General features: G+C 42.6%; 1 protein-coding gene across 1 annotated transcript in view; it reads left to right on the plus strand.

Annotated features, from left to right (window-relative positions):
* The window catches only part of LOC139368348 (espin-like), a 130,660-nt gene that overhangs the window by 39,128 nt on the left and 71,347 nt on the right, over window positions 1-20,185 (plus strand). The window contains exons 6-10 of the mRNA XM_071107112.1: window positions 1,358-1,607; window positions 2,403-2,677; window positions 7,502-7,663; window positions 15,413-15,632; window positions 16,458-16,517. Of these exons, the coding sequence (XP_070963213.1) occupies window positions 1,358-1,607; window positions 2,403-2,677; window positions 7,502-7,663; window positions 15,413-15,632; window positions 16,458-16,517 (967 nt within the window). The remainder of the gene's footprint in view (window positions 1-1,357; window positions 1,608-2,402; window positions 2,678-7,501; window positions 7,664-15,412; window positions 15,633-16,457; window positions 16,518-20,185) is intronic.

Consider the following 20,185-nt stretch of genomic DNA (forward strand, 5'->3'; position numbering starts at 1 on the left):
GGTCAGTAAATGTCAGCAAAAAGAGTAATTAAATTGTTTCCAGCAGCACAGTAACCAACGGTTAACATGAAAACTGCCTTACCAGCTCTGCTAGGGTGAGTAAAATGGTCAGAGTAGTCTCATTTGTGTCTGCAAGTAGCTAGCAAACTTTAGCTTGGGTGCTTGACTGCCGTTGTAAGGCCAGAACGCTCAAATCAACCCTACTCCTCTGCCCGAACGTCCAGTGTGTGCTACGAGAGCGAAACTGTCTGAAGTTACAAACTGACAATCTGATAATGTGCAGCGCCATATTTTCTGTTCCATCCTAACGGAGACCCAGAGGGTTTTTCAATTATCATGGAATTGAAACACCATAATATTAAGCAAATTAATTAAGCAAGTACCAGTCAAAAGTTTGGACACCTACTAATTTCAGGATCACAACTATGAAATAAAACTGGTGTCCCGCGTGCCCCGTATTTTGTAGTACAGACATGGCCTGCTCTCCCTTATGTAAGGGATTAGGCATTTTCCCATGTTTACTGCAGTATGTATTGTAGACTGCACAGTAGCCTAATAAACAAACACATTTCATTAATAAAATAATGATAAAAAATATTATTTCAAATAGCAGATATTGAGTTAGTTATGGACCCATAACGAATTACCATGGGAATAAATATCACTGATTTACAGAAATAATGAAGGCTTAGAATTTTCCAATCCTGTAACCTACGTTGTGCAGCGTCATATTTTCCATTCCATCCTATCTGTCCCCTGAGGGTTTCGTTTTTCGTTTATCTCTGAATAGAAACAACATAATATTAATCAAATTAATTAAGTCAAATTTCTTCAAATCAATCCCATATACTATGTTATTACAAAAAAAGGTTTTAAATTCTCTGGTAATGCCAATACGGAATACTATCAAATGCTTCTCAAAGATGCCCTCTGGTGGTCAAACTTGCAATAATTTGCAGTAACAGAAGAAATGGTTGACAAATCGATAATGTGCCACAGAATGCTGCAGCAGCATGCAAGGTGTCCCGGAGTGTGACACAACTTTTAAAGGAGGAACCATTGTACAGTAAGTTGTACAACTTGAGTATGTAGAGCAAGATAGAAATGTATCATGTGTAAGAGAAGATTATCGTTGTGTAGAATAGGAAGTCGTGTCAACTCTATTTGTTACATTTCGATATATAACATTCAAAATGTTTGACTTCACTGAACACACCCCAAGACAAGCAAGCACACTCATTTTCTTCAGGAAATGTACCTTTTCAGTCCCACTCCCAGGCTAAGTTAGGTTGCCTTTTCCCTTAGGTTCCTGGATGACCTTGTTTTGTTAACCCCTCGTTGTGGTTGTCTTATCCAGAGTGTGGCGCACCGCGTGCTTTCCAGGGACCCATCGGCCGACCTGGAGTACAGCAAGCAGCCCGACATGGGCCTGTCATCCCCCAACAACACGATGTCCCCAGCGGGGTCGCGGCAGACCCAGCAACCGGCCCACTTCGACATGGGCTCGTCCTCCAGCACCCTGTCCAACTATGACTCAGCCAACTCCAGCCAGTGTAGCATGGGAGAAAAGCGGAGCGGCTCACCCCCTTCATCACGAGCCCCCACCGGTTAGTCACGCACCCCACCCCACACGCACCCCACCCCACACACACACACGCACCACACACGCACCCCACCCCACACGCACCCCAGCTTTCACACACACGCACCCCACACACACCCCAGATGTCACACACACGCACCCCACACGCATCCCAGCCCACACCCCAGATTTCACACACATGCACCCCACACTCATGCACACACACACACTCCCTCACACACATTAACTTTCTGAACTAGCTGGATTGAACTATAGGAAAATTGAATTAAGGACAATAGTTAAGATTACACAGGGGGAAAAAATTGTGGGAAAAATTGTGGGAACTACCTCAACTCATCTGACTGGAACAAATTCCATGTAACAATTTGCATTCCTTTTTATGATGCCACAACAGCGCTCCATACTAGTGCGTCCCTCTAGTGGCAGGTAGGATAAATCATCTGTGAGTCAACCACTGCATCCAAACCAAGTGTCTCCAAATGCAATCCTGGAGAGCTACTGGGTGTTCAGGCTTTTGTTCCACACCTGCACTATTATTTGAAAAAGGTAATGGATTTTATAGTGCTTTTCCAGGTGCACAAAGCATGTAGATGAAACAAAATCCTCCAACAGCTATAATGTGCACTACCCAACCAACCTGGGTGTTTCTATGTCCTTAGAAATAGAACTCCTAGAACAGCCGTTAGTCCACCCATCAACCACCCATTGACTTGAATGGTGATGTCTGTTCAAGGAATTCTAGCTATTTCTATAGCTACCTCATCCATCTCACCCCTGACCCATTGTGTCCTTGTCGCAGGCGGAGGCCCAGCGGAGTCGGACATAAATGACATGCATACTTACACGGATATGCTCAACCCTGACGTGGAGCCCGGAGCTCCCAAGTGCAAGGAGCCCGCCGCCACCGCTCAGCCGCCTCCCCCACCCCTGCTGGCCTTGCCAACGCCCCTTCCCCCTGACTCCCCCTCCCAACCGCTCCTGCCTCCCCCCGAATACCCTCTGCCACAGCCCCCCGCGGACTCAGCCGATATCTATCTGAAGGCGAAGAGCAACCTGAGGCACGTGGAGGAGGTGGTGAGCATTCTCTCTTCCTTTACTGGTGAAAAGCAGAAGGGCACAACTCAGGTTCCTCAAGGGACACAGTCCTGTTGTTTTTATTAACCAATCCCTGGTGTAGAGATTAAAATGCGCGCACACACACTGTCAAGCTCTCACTTGCACACACACAAGGCTTCATGTTGTCTCACACACTAACCCTAATCTCTCTCTCTCTCTCTCTCACACACACACACACACTACTAAGTCACTTGTACATGCAGTCCTATTAATTAAGAAGCTTTTTTGAAGACTTCTGTGTCCATTGAGAGAACATGCCGTAATCAGGAATTAAGAAGATCAATTTCCTCTCAACCTAACCATTCGATGCCATTGAGCCCCCAGTCTAAAAATGGCTGTCCTCTTAACAAATCACATAAGTTAGTGGTTAACAGGATTTTTCATGACTACCCAATCTCTATACCCCACACATACAATTATCTATAAGGTCCCTCAATCGAGTAGTGAAATTCAAGCACAGATTAAACCACAAAGACCAGGGAGGTTTTTTGCCTTACAAAGAAGGGTGGATGTGTAAACATTTTACAAGAAGACACTGAATCTCCCTTTGAGCATGGTGAAGTTATTAATTAGGCTTTGGATAGTTTATCAATACACACAGTCACTACAGAGATACAGGCGTCCTTCCTAACTCAGTTGCCGGAGAGAAAGGAAACTGCTCAGGGATTTCACCATGACGCCAATGGGGATTTTAAAGAGTTTAATGGTTGTAATATGAGAACTGAAGATGGGTCAACAACAATGTCGTTAATCCACAATACTAACCTAAATGACAGTGAAAAGAAGGAAGACTGTACAGAATAAAAATATTCCAAAACAAGCATCCTGTTTGCAACAAGCCACTAAAGTAATACTGCAAAAAATGTGGCAAAGAAATGAACTTTTTGTCCTGAATACAAAGCATTAAGTTTGGGGCAAATCCAACACAACGTATCACTGAGTACCACTCTTCAGATTTTAAACCATGGTGATGCCTGCATCATGTAATGGGTATGCTTGTCTTCAGCAAGGACTAGGGAGTTTTTTGGGGATAAAAATAAACAGAATATAGCTATAAGCACAGGTAAAATCCTAGAGGTTCAGTCTGCTTTCCAACAGACACTGGGAGACGAATTCACCTTTCAACAGTACAATAACCTAAAACACAAGGACAAATCTACAATGGACTTGCTTACCAAGACAACATGTAATCTTCCTGAGTGGCCGAGTTAAAGTTGACTTAAATCGTCTTGAACTTGGAAATGGCTGTCTTGGAAATGGCTAGGTTAGGTTTGGATGTGCGTGAAGCGCACACTTCTCCAGCATGCCAGTGGCCATTGAAGGTGAGTATTTGCCCACTGAAGTTGGTTATGACACCGAACTTCAGTTAGGTCAAGACCCTGGTGAGGACAACGAGCACACGGATGAGCTTCCCTGAGACTGTTTCTGACAGTTTGTTCAGAAATTCCTTGGTTGTTCAAACCCACAGTTTAATCAGCTGTCCGAGTGGCAGGTCTCAGACCATCCCATCCCCATCCCGCCTGTTGTGGAGGTCCCTGGCTGGCGTGGTTATACGTGGTCTGCTGTGGTGAGGCCAGTTGGACGTACTGCCAAATTCTCTATAATGACGTTAGAGGTGTTTTATGGTAGAGAAATTAACAAAATTATCTGGCAACAACTTTGGTGGACATTCCTGCAGACAGCATGCCAATTGCACACTTCCTCAACTTGAGACATCTGTGGCATTGTGTTGTGTGACAACTGCACATTTTAGTGGCCTTTTATTGTCACCAGCACAAGGTGCACCTGTGTAATGATCATGCTGTTTAATCCGCTACTTGATATGCCACACCTGTCAGATGGATGTATTATCTTGACAAAGGAGAAATGCTCACTAACAGGGATATAAAGAAATTTGTGCACAAAGTTTGAGAAAATAAGCTTTTTGTGTATGTAACATTTCTTGGATCTTTTATTTCAGCTCATGAAACATGGGACCATACTTGCTCATATCTTTAATATTAAATTATTTACAATGTATGATGGGACACTTAAATGCTCATTGCTTCTGCAACCATGAGAAGCCAACCGTAGATCTAATCTAGTAGTTGCCCATGCAAACTAGATGTACGCCACAGCATGACCACGCTGACCACAGTAAAGACAAAAGACTGAAACAGCTAAATGACCACAGATAACTGGGTCTGTCCATGTGGTGGGAGGGGTTGAGGGTGGTTATAGTCTTGTCCTGGACGCAGAATTGAGCAATTACCCCTTTAGATAGACCAGCTGCAAAGTCCAAATTGGCTATGTTGTAAAAGGTCTTCACCTGAGCTCACAGATCACTGCACCTGTACATAGCTCATCTGTAAATAGCCCATCCAATCTACCTCATCCCCATACTGTATTTATTAATTTATCTTGCTCCTTTGCACCCCAGTATCTCAACTTGCACATTCATCTTCTGCACATCATACCATTCCAGTGTTTAATTGCTATATTGTAATTACTTTGCCACCATGGCCTATTTATTGCCTTACATGCTGTATATAGATTTTTATATTGTGTTATTGACTGTATGTTTGTTTATTCCATGTGTAACTCTGTGTTCTTGTATGTGTCGAACTGCTTTGCTTTATCTTGGCCAGGTCTCAGTTGCAAATGAGAACTTGTTCTCAACTTGCTTACCTGGTTAAATAAAGGTTAAATAAATAAACAATTCAAATTCAAAAATGTCAAAACAAAAATGAGCTTTTTGGTCTTTAGACTTTGTTGGGGTTAGGCATTAGGGTTTGCAGTGTGGTTAGGGTTATGTTTAAAATAAGGTTTTATGACTTTGGCTATGCCAAATAGTGACCACTCTGCAGAGCTGCCCCAGAACAAGATTCATGATGAAAAATGCATTACCCACTGTGTGTATGCACGGGCACACCCACACTTCACAAAGTGCTGCTTGGGGACCTTGTCTTTGACAACAGACGTGAGCCAACAATGCAGAAACACCCATGAAGCCACAAAGGACAAGAGAAAAGAAGAAACAACAGGACAATACAAAGGGAAGAGGTCACTGACGTTGGGGATGTCGGTCAATTATTTCTGCCGGTCTTAGATTTGACAATTTATTGATCTGTTGAATGTCTCTCTAGCTTTTGCCATGGTTCCTTTTGAAAACTAAATGAATGCAATGCCAATTTAAATGGCGACGGCATTTGTGATGCTTTTGTTTTGGTGAGATTTGACGGGAAAAGTGGGTGTCTGAATTGAAGAAGTTGATCCGATGGCTTCTACAATGATCTACTCAACAGCCATTTTTTTAAAATATGTATTTTTTATTTCACCTTTATTTAACCAGGTAGGACAGTTGAGAACAAGTTCTCATGTACAACTGAGACCTGGCCAAGATAAAGCAAAGCAGTGCGACACATTCAACAACACAGAGTTACACATGGAATAAACAAACATACAGTCAATAACACAATATAAAAATCTATATACAGTGTGTGCAAATGTAGAAGCCTAGGGAGGTAAGTCAATAAATAGGCCATAGAGGTGAAAATAATTACAATTTAGCATTAACACTGGAGTGATAGATGTGCAGATGATGATGTGCATAACACTTAGTAATATTGCATAATCCTGTATCTGGTTGGTTATACTCTGTGTGTGTGTGTGTGTGTGTATATATATATATATTACTGTCTATAGTGATAAGTACAGAACCCATAAGAAGAAACTGTTTTTACCTCAAACTGCTGCTCGGGTGCCATGTGGTTGTTTTGTACAGTGCAACATATTTTTGTGTTTTTGTGATCCTAACTTCAGCAATCACCCTTAGGCTCCCCACATTGAGTAAGCCTGGCCAAAAGTGGCTTAACTGAGTTGAGGAGATGGAAAGAAAGTCAGACGTATCCCAGCTTTTGCTAGAGTCAAACTTGCAATGTAAATAGTTTTAATGAAATAGTTTGCATTAGGTAAATACTCTACCCCCAAAAAGACACAGGTGGAAAAGCACTACATTTTTACTTCCTGAACTGATTAAATTGAAATGGAATTGTCCCCAACCCTGGACTACCATAATATCATGAAAAGGCCTAGCTATCTTTGAAACATGGGTCCTTTCGGATAAACTGTTGTCAGGTGTCTGAGCTTTCTTCTCAACAGGTGGCCTAGAGAGTTAGGAATGGGAAAGGGAGCAGCCCGGAGATGCAGTAGAGGGCCATGTTATACTGATCTCTGTCCCCTCCTGTGAGGTCACAAGGGGGCTCTCATACCTCGAACAGGAACTGTGTAAATGTGAATTCTTATTGTCTTTGATCCCAAAGGCTTTTGTGCAATATTAATGGTGATGCTTTAACCCAGAGGCAAAGACGAAACTACTTTTTGTTCCTGGTGCTGTTAAAGCTGCTTCTGCTCTGAATCCTCCAGAGGTGACACAATATCTTTTTTACCCTCAAATGTCGACAAAACACAATGTCGTTTTTGTGGAGATCGGTTTCATGTTAGGCGATGAAGACTTATTTTTATTTTGTGAATGTTCTGTGGTCTACGCTTTGCAACTGTTTGCCTAAACATATATCATATAGAACAAAAGACTATCTGATCACTTAAAATATCTTACTCCTACTTTTGAACTAGCGTAGCTTTTATAGCTCAGTCTTCCTTCCACACAGCTACTAAACCCCACATTTGGCCACACTGTCGGTATTTCAAAAGACCCAAATGGCAAGCCAAAAAAAACAACACGCAAACCCAAACATATTTATTTACTCACTGCTCATTGGCCCCTCCCTTGTTTCTACCCAGCAACTGACTCCAGAAGAGAACCAGGATAGGCTGCACCGGGTGGACTCCAACCGAAAGTCTCGAAACTTCAACAAGCAGCACAGCACGGGGGACTACTACAAAGCCCTGGGTAGCGACACGGTCGACTACCGTGGGGTCCGAACCATGGTGCCTAACAAGGAGGTAAACAGGACCAGACAACCAGGCTTCTCCAACTTCAGTCCTGCAGAGCAAACTGGATGTGCAGGCTTTTGTTCCAGGCCAGCACTATAGACCTGATTAAACTAATTGTTTTCCAGACCTAAGACCATGATTAGTTGATCAACAGGTGTACTGGGCTGGAACACAAGCCTCTCCAGGACCGTAGTGTTTTCACTGTAGAAGAGGGAGACATTTATTTTGGGGGCTGCAGTAAGGGCTTAAAGGCTGCAGTATTGCTATGCTTTGAATTAGGTATGCACCGATATGAAATTTTTGGCCGATACCGATATCCAATATTTTCCTTGCCAAAAAAACCCTGATATTGTTCTTTTACATTTTTGCGGCCTTTTAAGCATTCTAGTACAGTTCTTTAAAAAATAAATGTTTTACCCCTTTTTTGCCCCAATTTTGTGGTATCCAATTGGTAGTTACAGTCTTGTCTCATCGATGCAACTCCCATACGGACTCAGGAGTGGTGAAGGTTGAGAGCCGTGCGTCCTCCAAAACACAACCCAACCAAGCCGCACTGCTTTTTGACACAGAGCACATCCAACACGCCAACAGCCCACTTAACCCGGAAGCCAGCCACACCAATGTGTCGGAGGAAACACCATACACCTGGCAACGGTGTCAGCGTACACTGCGCCCGGCCCACCACAGGAGTCGCTAGTGCGCAATGGGACAAGGATGTCCCTGTCGGCCAAACCCTCCCCTAACCCGGACGACGCTGGGCCAATTGTGCGCCGCCCCATGGGTCTCCCGGTCCTGGCCGGCTGCAACAGAGCCTAAACTCAAACCCAGAATCTCTAGTGGCACAGCTAGCACTGCGATGCACTCTGCCACTCAGAAGGCCACATTTAAATAGTTAACACACACACATACACACACACACACACACACACACACACAGCGGTCCAAGACACTGCATGGTGATTTGAACTTACAGCTGCAGGAGGATGACTGCCCGCTGGCACCTGGTCATCTTCCATAACATCATTGATTTTGAAATATATCAATTTCCAAGATGATAGCATGTCAAGACGTTTGTCTGTGACTAGTACATTTTAACCTACTAATAACCTAATTATTTATGGTTGCGTAACTTCCTTGTTGTGTAGTGCAAACTATTTTGTTTGTGCTGGTGTAAAGATCACGGGTCCTCCAACTCGGCACTTCATTACTTGACGTTTACCAAAGTAACCCTATCTCTGGCTGGCCTGAGTTCCTCCTTCGTCTGCGGAGTGTCTTGTCCAAGCTACTCCTTTTTGCTCTTCGCCTGGCTGTCAGTGGCAGCTCAACAATCTCAACGTTCTCTCTATCGACCTCAACACCCAATCTATTCACATGCGCAAACACTCACATTGACTCATGCATACACGCTGTCTCTCTCTCCCCGTATGGGAGTTGGCCTCTAATTTTTTATTTTTTTTGTCAGAGAAAATGACAATTTTCGTGGTGTTGCTTTGTGCACTAACTTTACTGAACTCTGGAGAAAACGAACATTGCCGCTGGGTGAGGACATCTGACAATGTGCTCTCCCGTCCATTAGACATTTTGTCTGCAGGAACTCGCTCTTTTTCACTCGGTCCACTCGTCCAAGTGCCGATGTATTTGTGGCATGATGTGAACAGTACGAATTTGTGTCACTACCAAGGTCTAATGGTTTTAAATGACTGTTTTGTATTGTCTGGAAACTCACTTGTAGAATTCGCTTGCGGTAGGTCTTAAAAAAGAGAAGCCGTGCAAGGTTATTAAACCCAGGTGCCTAGTTATTCTTCTTTTGTTGATATCAGGTAACTTGCAACCTAACCCTGGCCCTGATATGCAATGTCTCCAAACCCCCTCTGATTTTAAATCAAGATCTGGTTTTGGTATTTTTCATTTAAATGTACGCAGCCTGTTGTCAAAAATTGATGGGGTTAGGATTTGGGCTAAATCAACAGATGCTGATGTAATTGTGTTTTCTGAAACCTGGCTCAGCAAGTCTGTTTTTGATAAGGATATTTGTAGAAGTGGTTACAATGTTTATCGCACTGATCGAGTTAAGAAAGGTGGGGGTGTGGCTATATATGTAAAATCTAAATTCCCTGTAAGTGTTTCAAAGTCTGAAACTATTTGTAAACAGTTGGAATTTCTTGCTTTGAATATTGAGGTTTCAAAGGGCCTCTCTATAACTGTGATTGGCTGTTATAGACCCCCCCCCTCCCCTCCACCTCTGCTCTCGGTGATGCATTTTCTTCTTTGTCGCACCTTATGTCTTAACTTCTTTACAGTGAAATGATCTTGATTGGTGATCTCAACTGGCGTTGGTTAAAGCCGGTGTCTGATGATTTTAAAATGTTTTGTAATTCTATGAATCTTACCCAGTTGATTAACTCACCCACTTTCCCAAATCTTAAATGCCCAGATCATTCTACCCTGATTTATTTGATATTGACAAATGTTCCAAATAAATATTCTGCGGTTGGTGTTTTTTGTAATGATTTAAGTGACCATTGTGCTGTTGTTGCTGTTAGAAATACTAAGGTTCCTAAAACAAACCCATGTTTTATTCGTAAGAGAAATTTGAAGTGTTTTAATGAGCAGGCTTTCTTTCATGATTTGTTTTATTTTGACTGGAGCAGATTGAGTTTATCCCTGATGTGCAAACTGCCTGGAAATTCTTTCATGATGGTTTTTTCCAAATAGTAAACAAACATGCCCCATTCCACAGGTTCTGAGTTAAAGGGCGGGTTAAACCATGGTTTTCTTCTGAGCTGTCTTGTATTATTCACAACCGTAATCTAGCCTGGGCTAAAGCAAGGAAATCATGTTCTGATGCTGATTGGCTTATTTTTAGGCAGTTACGAAACAAGTGTTATTTTCTTCTCAGGAAGGCCAAGTCTGAATATTTTATGTCTGTTACCACTGATAACCTGAATGACCTTAGAAAGTTTTGGAAGGCTATTAAGTCTATGTCTGGTAACAGTAATGTTAATGAATTACCGTCATGTGTTTTGAAGGACTCTGTTGCTATATATGACAAAACTGAAATGCTGAATTGTTTCAATGAGCACTTTGTATCATCTGGTAGGCTGTTTGATTCAGTGTCCTCTGTCTCTGTACAACCCTGTGTGGATGAACCAGTGAGAGCTAGTCAAACGTTTAGCTTTTTGCCATTCTCAGTGCAGGTGGTACATGAAGCCCTGAAATCCTTAGATCAGATAAAGCCTGCAGGTCCTGATCTTTTGGATCCCTGCTTTTTAAATCTGGCAGCTGATTTCATAGCTAAACCACTTACATATCTGTTCAATCTAACCCTGGAATGTAATGAAATTCCAAAGATCTGGAAATCAGCATTTGTCCTAACACTTTTAAAAGGGGGAGATCCAACTCTTTTAAATAATTATAGGCCAATCTCAAAGCTGTCACCCCTGGTGAAAATACTTGAAACTCTTGTAAGTTAACAGCTAAAATAGTTTTTATTTACTAACTCTATTTTATCAATGTACCAATCGGGCTTCAGGAAGAAGCATAGCACAATTACAGCAGCCATGAAGGTTTTAAATTATATCACTGAAGCCATTGACAAAAAACAGCACTGTGTCTCACTTTTTATTGATCTCTCTAAGGCTTTTGATACAGTTGATCATGTTATACTAAGGCAGAGATTGTCGAGTGTAGGTCTTTCAGAGCATGCAGTTGCATGGTTTACCTAACTATCTGTCTGATAGAACTCAGTGCACTCAATTTGATGGGCTTATGTCTGTTAAATTGTCTGTCTTGAATGGTGTTCCCCAAGGCTCTGTACTTGGTCTTCTCTTATTCACTATTTATATAAATTATTTAGACAAAAATGTCCAAAATGCACAACTTCATTTTTATGCTGATGATACTGTTATTTACTGTTGTGCCTTGTCTCTTACAAAAGCTTTCCAGAACATGCAAACTGCTTTTTATACTGTTCAACATACCTTGTGTCAATTGAAGCTTATCCTCAATACTGACAAAACTAAACTAATGGTGTTTTCTAATGCAAGAAATAGACCTATTACTACCTGTCAGGGCAAGGAGATTGAGGTTGTAACCTCATATCTTGGAATTTGAATTGATTGATGGCCTCTCTCTTAAATTGCATAACTTACAAAAAAATAGGAGCTGAAATTTTTTATTTTAGGAATAAGGCCTAAAAAATAATCAGCTACATTTATGCCTTTACTAGACTATGGGGATATTTTATATATGAATGCTTCCGCTCAGTGTTTGAGATCAATTGACACTCTTTACCATGGCACTTTGAGATTTATTTTAAACTGCAAAACCCTTACGCACCACTGCACTTTCTATACCAGGGTTGGCTGGCCTTCTCTAGTCACTCCTAGGCTCAGGCACTGGTATACTTTTATTTACAAAGCCATTTTGGGTTTACTACCTTTTAATTTGGGCATTTTTATTGTTCAGAAATGTGGTGGGTACTCTCTTCGTTCGCTGGACTTTATCCTGCTAACTGTTCCAAATGTCCAAACTGAATTTGGTAAAAGGGCTTTCATGTACTCTGCGCCATCGTCTTGGAACACCTTACAAAATACTTTTAAACTGGAAGAACTTGTCCCGATTGGTGTTTTTAAATCACTGATGAATGATTTTGAGGCTGTTTCCCTGACCTGTCAATGTTTTTAATTTGCTGTTTTATTCTCTTATGAATTCAATGGTTTTTACTAGATTACTTGTAGTTTTTCATGTTGTCTGTCTGTAATTTTTTTATAATGACTTGGTGCTGCCTATCTTGGCCAGTGCCCTTCCTGGTTAAAATTTTAATTTATTTAACCTTTATTATCTCAATGCAACAGGCATCACTACAGTCCCTGGTTCAAATCCAGGCTCTTTCACATCCGGCCGTGATTGGGAGTCCCATTGAGCGGCGCACAATTGGCCCAGCGTCGTACGGGTTTGGCAGAGGGTAGGCCGTCATTGTAAATAAGAATTTGTTCATAACTGATTTGCCTAGTTAAATAAAGGTTACACACACCACACTGACCAAAAAGTTATTTTGTTTGCATTTAGGTATGTCCCCATTACCAGTGAAACATAATCAAAACCTATTTCTTTCACTTACTTGCTGTGCTGTTTCATTGTTCAGTCCTTTCATTCTCAACCAGGATTTCATCATACATGTCAAGTAGTGAAGTTTAAGCTCTGTCTGTCCGTGGCCTCTCTTCCTCTGTGCGCACTGTCACTGTGTCCGTTTCCATCTTGTCCAGCTGTCTATGTAACACTTCACGTTAACCCTGTTTCTTGCCCGCATCGAATTAGCGGTCCTTGTGCCAAGCATTGAGCATGGTGGCGACAGTAAAGAGGCTCAGAGAACACCACTGAATCCCTTGTTCACAGCCTCGTGTACTTTTGTAGGTTTTACCCCCACGGCCTGTGGGCAGTTTTGTTGAGCAGGCGTGTCAATGCCATGACAGAGGGTACCACGTCTGCTGCAGATGCAGTTGATGAGCTTATTTCTCCAGTCAGTTGTTCAAATGGCGCTAGAAGTGTGTTCATGTTTCAAACATGTTCTCAAATGCCATTGAAATGGCAGCAGCGGTATGAGAACCAGCACATTCTTGAGCATGCAATACAATCTTCCTCAGTACGAAATCCTTGTTGACCCACTGTGCTGTCAGACTCAGCATGCTGATGGGGCTGACATCGCTGGTCCAAATGTCATCGTGACGCCCATAGCAAGTAGCATAATGAATTCCATTATCGTGGCGTTAATGGATTTCACCTTTGCGTTTTCTCGCTCAACTCTTTCAAATGACTGCTCAACTTGAACTTGTTTAGTTGTTGGAAGTGTGCGCTCAGTATTTTTCTGCTTTTGTTCTGTGTAGCACTGTATTTTTCGTGGCGTCATTACGTCATCTACTTCATCTACATTATATCAGCTTTGACATCGGCGTTAAACTAGACATTGGGCGGATGTGTTGGATTTTTTGATAATTCCGATATGCTCACCGATATATCGTGCATCCCTAGTTTGAATTGTTCCCTGGCATTTAATGGATGCCTTCGTGTCACTGATAGGCCAGGGGTATAATTTAGTCTCTGATTTGAAAAGGCAAGGAGGACAACTAGTGTACACTTTGGCCATCAAGGACTGGAGTTGTGCACCTGGGGCTATGTGTGACTACGTAGGGCGAGACAGAGTTAGTTGTATTTTGTCTGTGGCCATCGTGTTTCGTTAGCCTTGGGCCACCACCATAGAAATAGAATTGTTATAGAAAGTCATGTTATTTCTATGGTCACCACAGACAGCAGTGTTTGCCTGTGTCTCACTCTGTGTACCCCTGTTTACCATCCGTTGCCTACTCACTAACTGTGCAAAGTCACCTGCAGAACACAGACCCCAAAAAACATAGTACAATTCCATATCATAAAAAGTGAAGCTAACCAGGACTGACTGTGCTGACTGCACTACCAGGGAAAATAAATGCTTTAAATGCAGACTTGAATTTGTATAAACCTGTGCTTTATCTTTTTAAAGGTAATGTCTTGTTTCAGGTCTAATCTATGTTGGCTTTATGGTTTTGTTGTACTCACTAAACCTAAATAATATTGTCTCAAATAAAATAAGCTAAATGTCCATTTTTGCGGTCAACACAGAAGAAACAATTGAGCAGACAAATAGTTCTACAGACACGGATCAATCAGGTCTTGCACGCACAGTCAAAAGGCCCCCCAGGGAGCGGCCCAAAATCTCATGGGTATCAGTTTGGTGTAATCTACATTGAGCCAATTAGGACCTCCGTGGGGATTCCTAACCCCTACGCGTCCCCAAGGACAGGACAGATGGTGCCCCACGTCGCCCCCGGCTAATCATTATCGGCAGCTGGGGCCCGGCACGTGCTGGAGAGCGACCCCCGTGAGACCCCCCCCCCCTCTGGATGACCCCATCCCCTCATTATAAGGGAAGAGGGGCATAATGACAGGCACGCGTGTAAAAAGAGGAGGAGGAAGGGGGTTAAATGGCACGGTCCATTAACTCTGTAACAGCTGTGTTAGTGTCACTGTCAAGCTGTAGTGGGGGGTGGTGCGGAGGGGTGGGGGGTTATTACTCTATTACTCACAGCAACAGATGCCCCCCACACCCCAGAAGGACACTAGATTAACTCAATTATTATTCCCACTGGGTGTAATGTCTTTGTGTAGATTTAAGACAGCAAATGTTTAATTGAGCCGTCATTTCAGAGTCAACTATAGTACCATACATCTGTCACAGTATTACTCCCCCTCTCCTCCCACTATAATAATGTTATTGGTCCAGCAAAGCACAGCTACTGTGGACTGTCTTAGCAGGTATTTCTGCGAAGACAGGAGTGATATGGTTCATTGGCTCCTACCATTATGACAACTTCCTCTCAGCTGTCAAGGAATGAGATCACAATAAGATCCGGATGGGTGATGTTTTGACTATGCAAAAATGGGGAGATGTTATCAAAAGTCACAATTTTAGTTGCATTTATTCTTTTCACAATGTCCATGGCAAGGGATTGATTTGGGTTTAAAGATAACTGTACCGTGTAGGCAATTCGATGGAAAAATGTGCTTTCAATCAAGTATTTGAAACCTCTGCATTTTAACTCTGTCAAAATGGTGCCCTTTATATTTAAGATGGACAGGCAACCCTTATCCTTTTCCTCATGTTATATGTTTTGGCTGGTGGGATATGAACTAACCCTTTTCTATTCTTTATGATCCAATCAGGGTTCTCTGTTATTGGAGGAGTCAGCTGACAGCCCCGGCCCCAGCCCACAGAACAGCACCACCGAAGAGTTGCCCCTCCCTCCTCCCCTGCCCCCACTCCCCATCAGTCATCCCACCCCGGCACCCCCTCCTCCCCCGCCATTGCCCTCAGAAATGCCCACCTTCCAGTACAGCCCTTCCTCAAGCACCAACCAGCGACGCCCCTCGTCCTCTTCAGGAAGTGAGTCATCACTCCTGCTATCTTTCGATTTTTCTTTTTCTTAATTTTTCTTTCCTCGCTTTCACTTTCTCTCTATTTTTTACTACCCCTTCCTTTCTTTCTGGCATTGTGCTTCTTCTCTCCTCTTGTAACTGCAGTCCATTCTGAACATGTTATTTTTCATGTTACATTTACTAGTTTCACAGATGGCAAAACCAGTGTCAATAGACTCCTTCTCCACTACCCCTGATGGTGCACTAATTCCTGGAAAGCTGAGTTGCGGCAGGCGCAAAACTAGAACAATGTTATCTCATTCTGTAGCCCGAGAGATGAGTCTGGCTTTACCGTCCCAGATAACTGATTACAAATGTATGCCCTCGCTCAGGGCTATCATTACCTTGAGAACCGGTTTAGTGTTCAACAATTTCCTTAATTTCCCCCTCTCTCTCTCTTGACTGACTGGCACTACCTGACATGGTTGCACTTTGCCCTGTCTGCTCCTCTGTTCTAGTTACAAAAAATCGTGGTTGTTTTCTATGGTTGGGGGAAATGTGATTTTAGCAGTATGTTCAATTGTTCCATTCCAGAGCATTGGGGCGTTGCGTCAGCACTATGATGTCAGCCGCTCTATAGTCAAAACCATAGAGATAAAACGTTCTCATATTTGATTTGTCCTGTTGAATTTGACACTCATCTGTCTTCTATTACGGTTGTCTACTAACAAGCTCTCTTTTTCCTCCTTCAATTGTGTCAATGGTCCTATCCCTCTGTCCTCTCCTCTCCTGCCCTCCGGAACACCTGCTGTCTGTCCCCTTCTCGCTCTCCTCCTCTTCTCTCTCTCTAAAGGTGTGGAGTTTCTGTCCCCCTCTCCTCAGCCTGAAGGCGGCCCACTTAGGGTGATAAAGAGTAAGTACTAGTGGCTTCAATTCAACTTTATTTATCCCCTCATGGGCAATTAAGGTGCGTCTCAAATCAACATCCTTGTCGTCCCTCTGGGCAGAAGACTTCTCTTTTAACCCATACAAACCATTTCCTTTATTTTCTTCCTCTCTTTTCTTTCACATCCACCTGCCATGGTGCTTCTCTCACCGTCTGCCTGCTAGAGACTGTTTGTCATTGGCGACACAGTCGATTAGGCAGAAAACTACAAAACAAATAAGTGGTCAGCGGCTGTACCCTGGTTGGTTGATGCATGTAATAAATGGGCAATACATGGGTTATAAAGAGGTAATAAGAGTGAATTAAAGCTGTAATTATAGATGGGTGTGGAACAAAGAGACTAGAGAGCTTATTCAAATTAGGTGTGTGCAAAGTTTAGAGCGTCACAGAAAGACATACAATATAGAGCAGACATGATTCTGGTCAATAACATGGCAGAGAAGCATTGAACATACCCTTTCTGCACAACACATTTCTATCTGAATCTTCCGAAGTAGTCCCAATATGCCCAGCAACACACGTTGAAGGGGAATCTCACCCTGGGGAATCTGGACTTGTGGTCATCATGTCTGAGGCATTTCTAGGACCGTGAGATGTTTCACACATAATTACACAGGAGGAAGGCAGGTCAGGGCTTCCCCCGCAGAATGATGCACCCTATGACGGCTTGCGGTGTATTGATGAAGTCCAGCTCTGTGGCATTTGGCGAAGGCTGTTAAACTGTTTGTGGGTTCAGATATGGTTGTCCTTGTTCGATAGAGAGACGTCTTTCAGCGACGTTCCTATCAGCAGATTCATTGTTAAATATACGAGAAGACGTAGTCTTTCAGAGACTGAAAAAAAAAACTTGTCTTGGGCGGTGCTTTGTGCTCTGGCCCCTGTCCCTCTGGGCTTTTTCGAAGAGGCGGATACAGATATACAACAATCCTCTGGGCAAAACTGAATGAACTGACCAGATGCAATGGCTTCAAGTGATTCCTCTCATCAACACGAATTCGAAGATGGCGCATCTATTAGCTACATGGTGACATTCAACCATACATGCTTCAACCTGAATATAGCAAAGATGATTTGAATCAAAGGGTTGGATTTAGCAAACATTAGAAGCTCAGCTATGGCCGATGCCAGCATGAGGGCAGATGACATAATACGATTTCTAGCTAAGTAAAATATTTTTCCTGCAAGCCACCTAGCTAGCTATCTAGCTAACTTTAGTTTATCTACTGAAGCCCATATTGTGTATTGCTGGCTATCTTACTACTTTGTTATTGTGGGAGGGAAATCAAATTATTTTTCTGTTTATTAACTTCGCTAGCTAGGTAGCTAGCTAACTAAGTTAGCTAAACAACTACCGGTAGCCATAGGTATGACCAAAAATAATGTTTTACAATCTGCAATTTTTTTGTCTCTATTGTTTAACCTATTCTCTTTTTAGTCGTAGATATGGCTAGCTACTAAATAGCAAACTACAACGTTACAACCAGCCATCTAAAACTTGGTTTACTAGCAAACATTAGCACATGACTGGAATTGGCAAACTAGTTAGCCTGAAAAAAAAAAGATGAGAGAGGCCTGTAATTTTCATCAGAGGTACACTTCAACTATGACAGACAAAATGAGGGAAAAAAATCCAGAAAATCACATTGTAGGATTTTTAATGAATTTATTTGCAAATTATGGTGAAAAATATGTATTTGGTCAATAACATGAGTTTTTCTCAATACTTTGTTATATACTCTTTGTTGGCAATGACAGAGGTCAAACGTTTTCTGTAATTCTTCACAAGGTTTTCACACACTGTTGCCGGTATTTTGGCCCATTCCTCCATGCAGATCTCCTCTAGAGCAGTGATGTTTTGGGGCTGTTGCTGGGCAACACAGACTTTCAACTCCCTCCAAAGATTTTCGATGAGGTTGAGATCTGGAGACTGGCTAGGCCACTCCAGGACCTTGAAATGCTTCTTACGAAGCCACTCCATCGTTGCCCGGGCGGGTGTGTTTGGGATCAATGTCATGCTGAAAGACCCAGCCACATTTCATCTTCAATGCCCTTGCTGATGGAAGGAGGTTTTCACTATAAATCTCACGATATATGGCCCCATTCATTCTTTCCTTTACACGGATCAGTCGTCCTGTTCCCTTTGCAGGAAAACAGCCCCAAAGCATGATGTTTCCACGCCCATGCTTCACAGTAGGTATGGTGTTCTTTGGATGCAACTCAGCATTCTTTGTCCTCCAAACACGACGAGTTGAGTTTTTATCAAAAAGTTATATTTTGGTTTCATCTGACCATATGACATTCTCCCAATCTTCTTCTGGATCATCCAAATGCTCTCTAGCAAACTTCAGACGGGCCTGGACATGCACTGGCTTAAGCAGGGGGACACGTCTGGCACTGCAGGATTTGAGTCCCTGGCGGCGTAGTGTGTTACTGATGGTAGGCTTTGTTACTTTGGTCCCAGCTCTCTGCAGGTCATTCACTAGGTCCCCCCGTGTGGTTCTGGGACTTTTGCTCACCGTTCTTGTGATCATTTTGACCCCACGGGGTGAGATCTTGCGTGGAGCCCCAGATCGAGCGAGATTATCAGTGGTTTTGTATGTCTTCCATTTCTTAATAATTGCTCCCACAGTTGATTTCTTCAACCAAGCTGCTTACCTATTGCAGATTCAGTCTTCCCAGCCTTGTGCAGGTCTACATTTTTGTTTCTGGTGTCCTTTGACAGCTCTTTGGTCTTGGCCATAGTGGAGTTTGGAGTGTGACTGTTTGAGGTTGTGGACAGGTGTCTTTTATACTGATAACAAGTTCAAACAGGTGCCATTAATACAGGTAACGAGTGGAGGACAGAGGAGCCTCTTAAAGAAGAAGTTACAGGTCTGTGAGAGCCAGAAATCTTGCTTGTTTGTAGGTGACCAAATACTTATTTTCCACCATAATTTGCAAATAAATTCATAAAAAATCCTACAATGTGATTTTCTGTATTTGTTTTCTCATTTTGTCTGTCATAGTTGAAGTGTACCTATGATGAAAATTACAGGCCTCATCTTTTTAAGTGGGAGAACTTGCACAATTGGTGGCTGACTAAATACTTTTTTGCCCCACTGTAGTTCTTGTCAATAGTAGACCTTGGCATGTCTTTTATGTTTTGAGATTCTGCAGAGAGAAGAATGAGGTGGTTGTCATTACTGTTATAGTCTTGTTTTTATATCTTTGTGTCCCTTGCCGGTTTCTGTCCCTCAATCTTCTTGTGCTCCATAACCGCAAGGTGTATTCGATCCCTAATGTTTGTGTACCCAAAATGCCTCCACTTTGGGGTATTTGTCAGCAGATCACTGTGGAATAACTCCAGATAACCTGAGTTTTACAAAAAGAAAAGGTAAAAAGAGAAGAGGGGTAGACTAAATTGATTACATGGTCTGGAAGGTACTGTGTGGTCCTCGGGCTACCTAACCACCTGTAAACACATAACACAAACCATACAAACACTACTGCTTCTTGCTCTGACAGTGCAGTAATATCTAACAAATAATATCTAACAAACTACACAACATATACCCAATACACACAAATCTAAGTAGGAATGAATTAAGACTATATACAGTGCCTTGCGAAAGTATTCGGCCCCCTTGAACTTTGCG

Source organism: Oncorhynchus clarkii, chromosome 16 (genome assembly GCF_045791955.1).
Source record: "Oncorhynchus clarkii lewisi isolate Uvic-CL-2024 chromosome 16, UVic_Ocla_1.0, whole genome shotgun sequence".
NCBI lineage: Eukaryota > Metazoa > Chordata > Actinopteri > Salmoniformes > Salmonidae > Oncorhynchus > Oncorhynchus clarkii.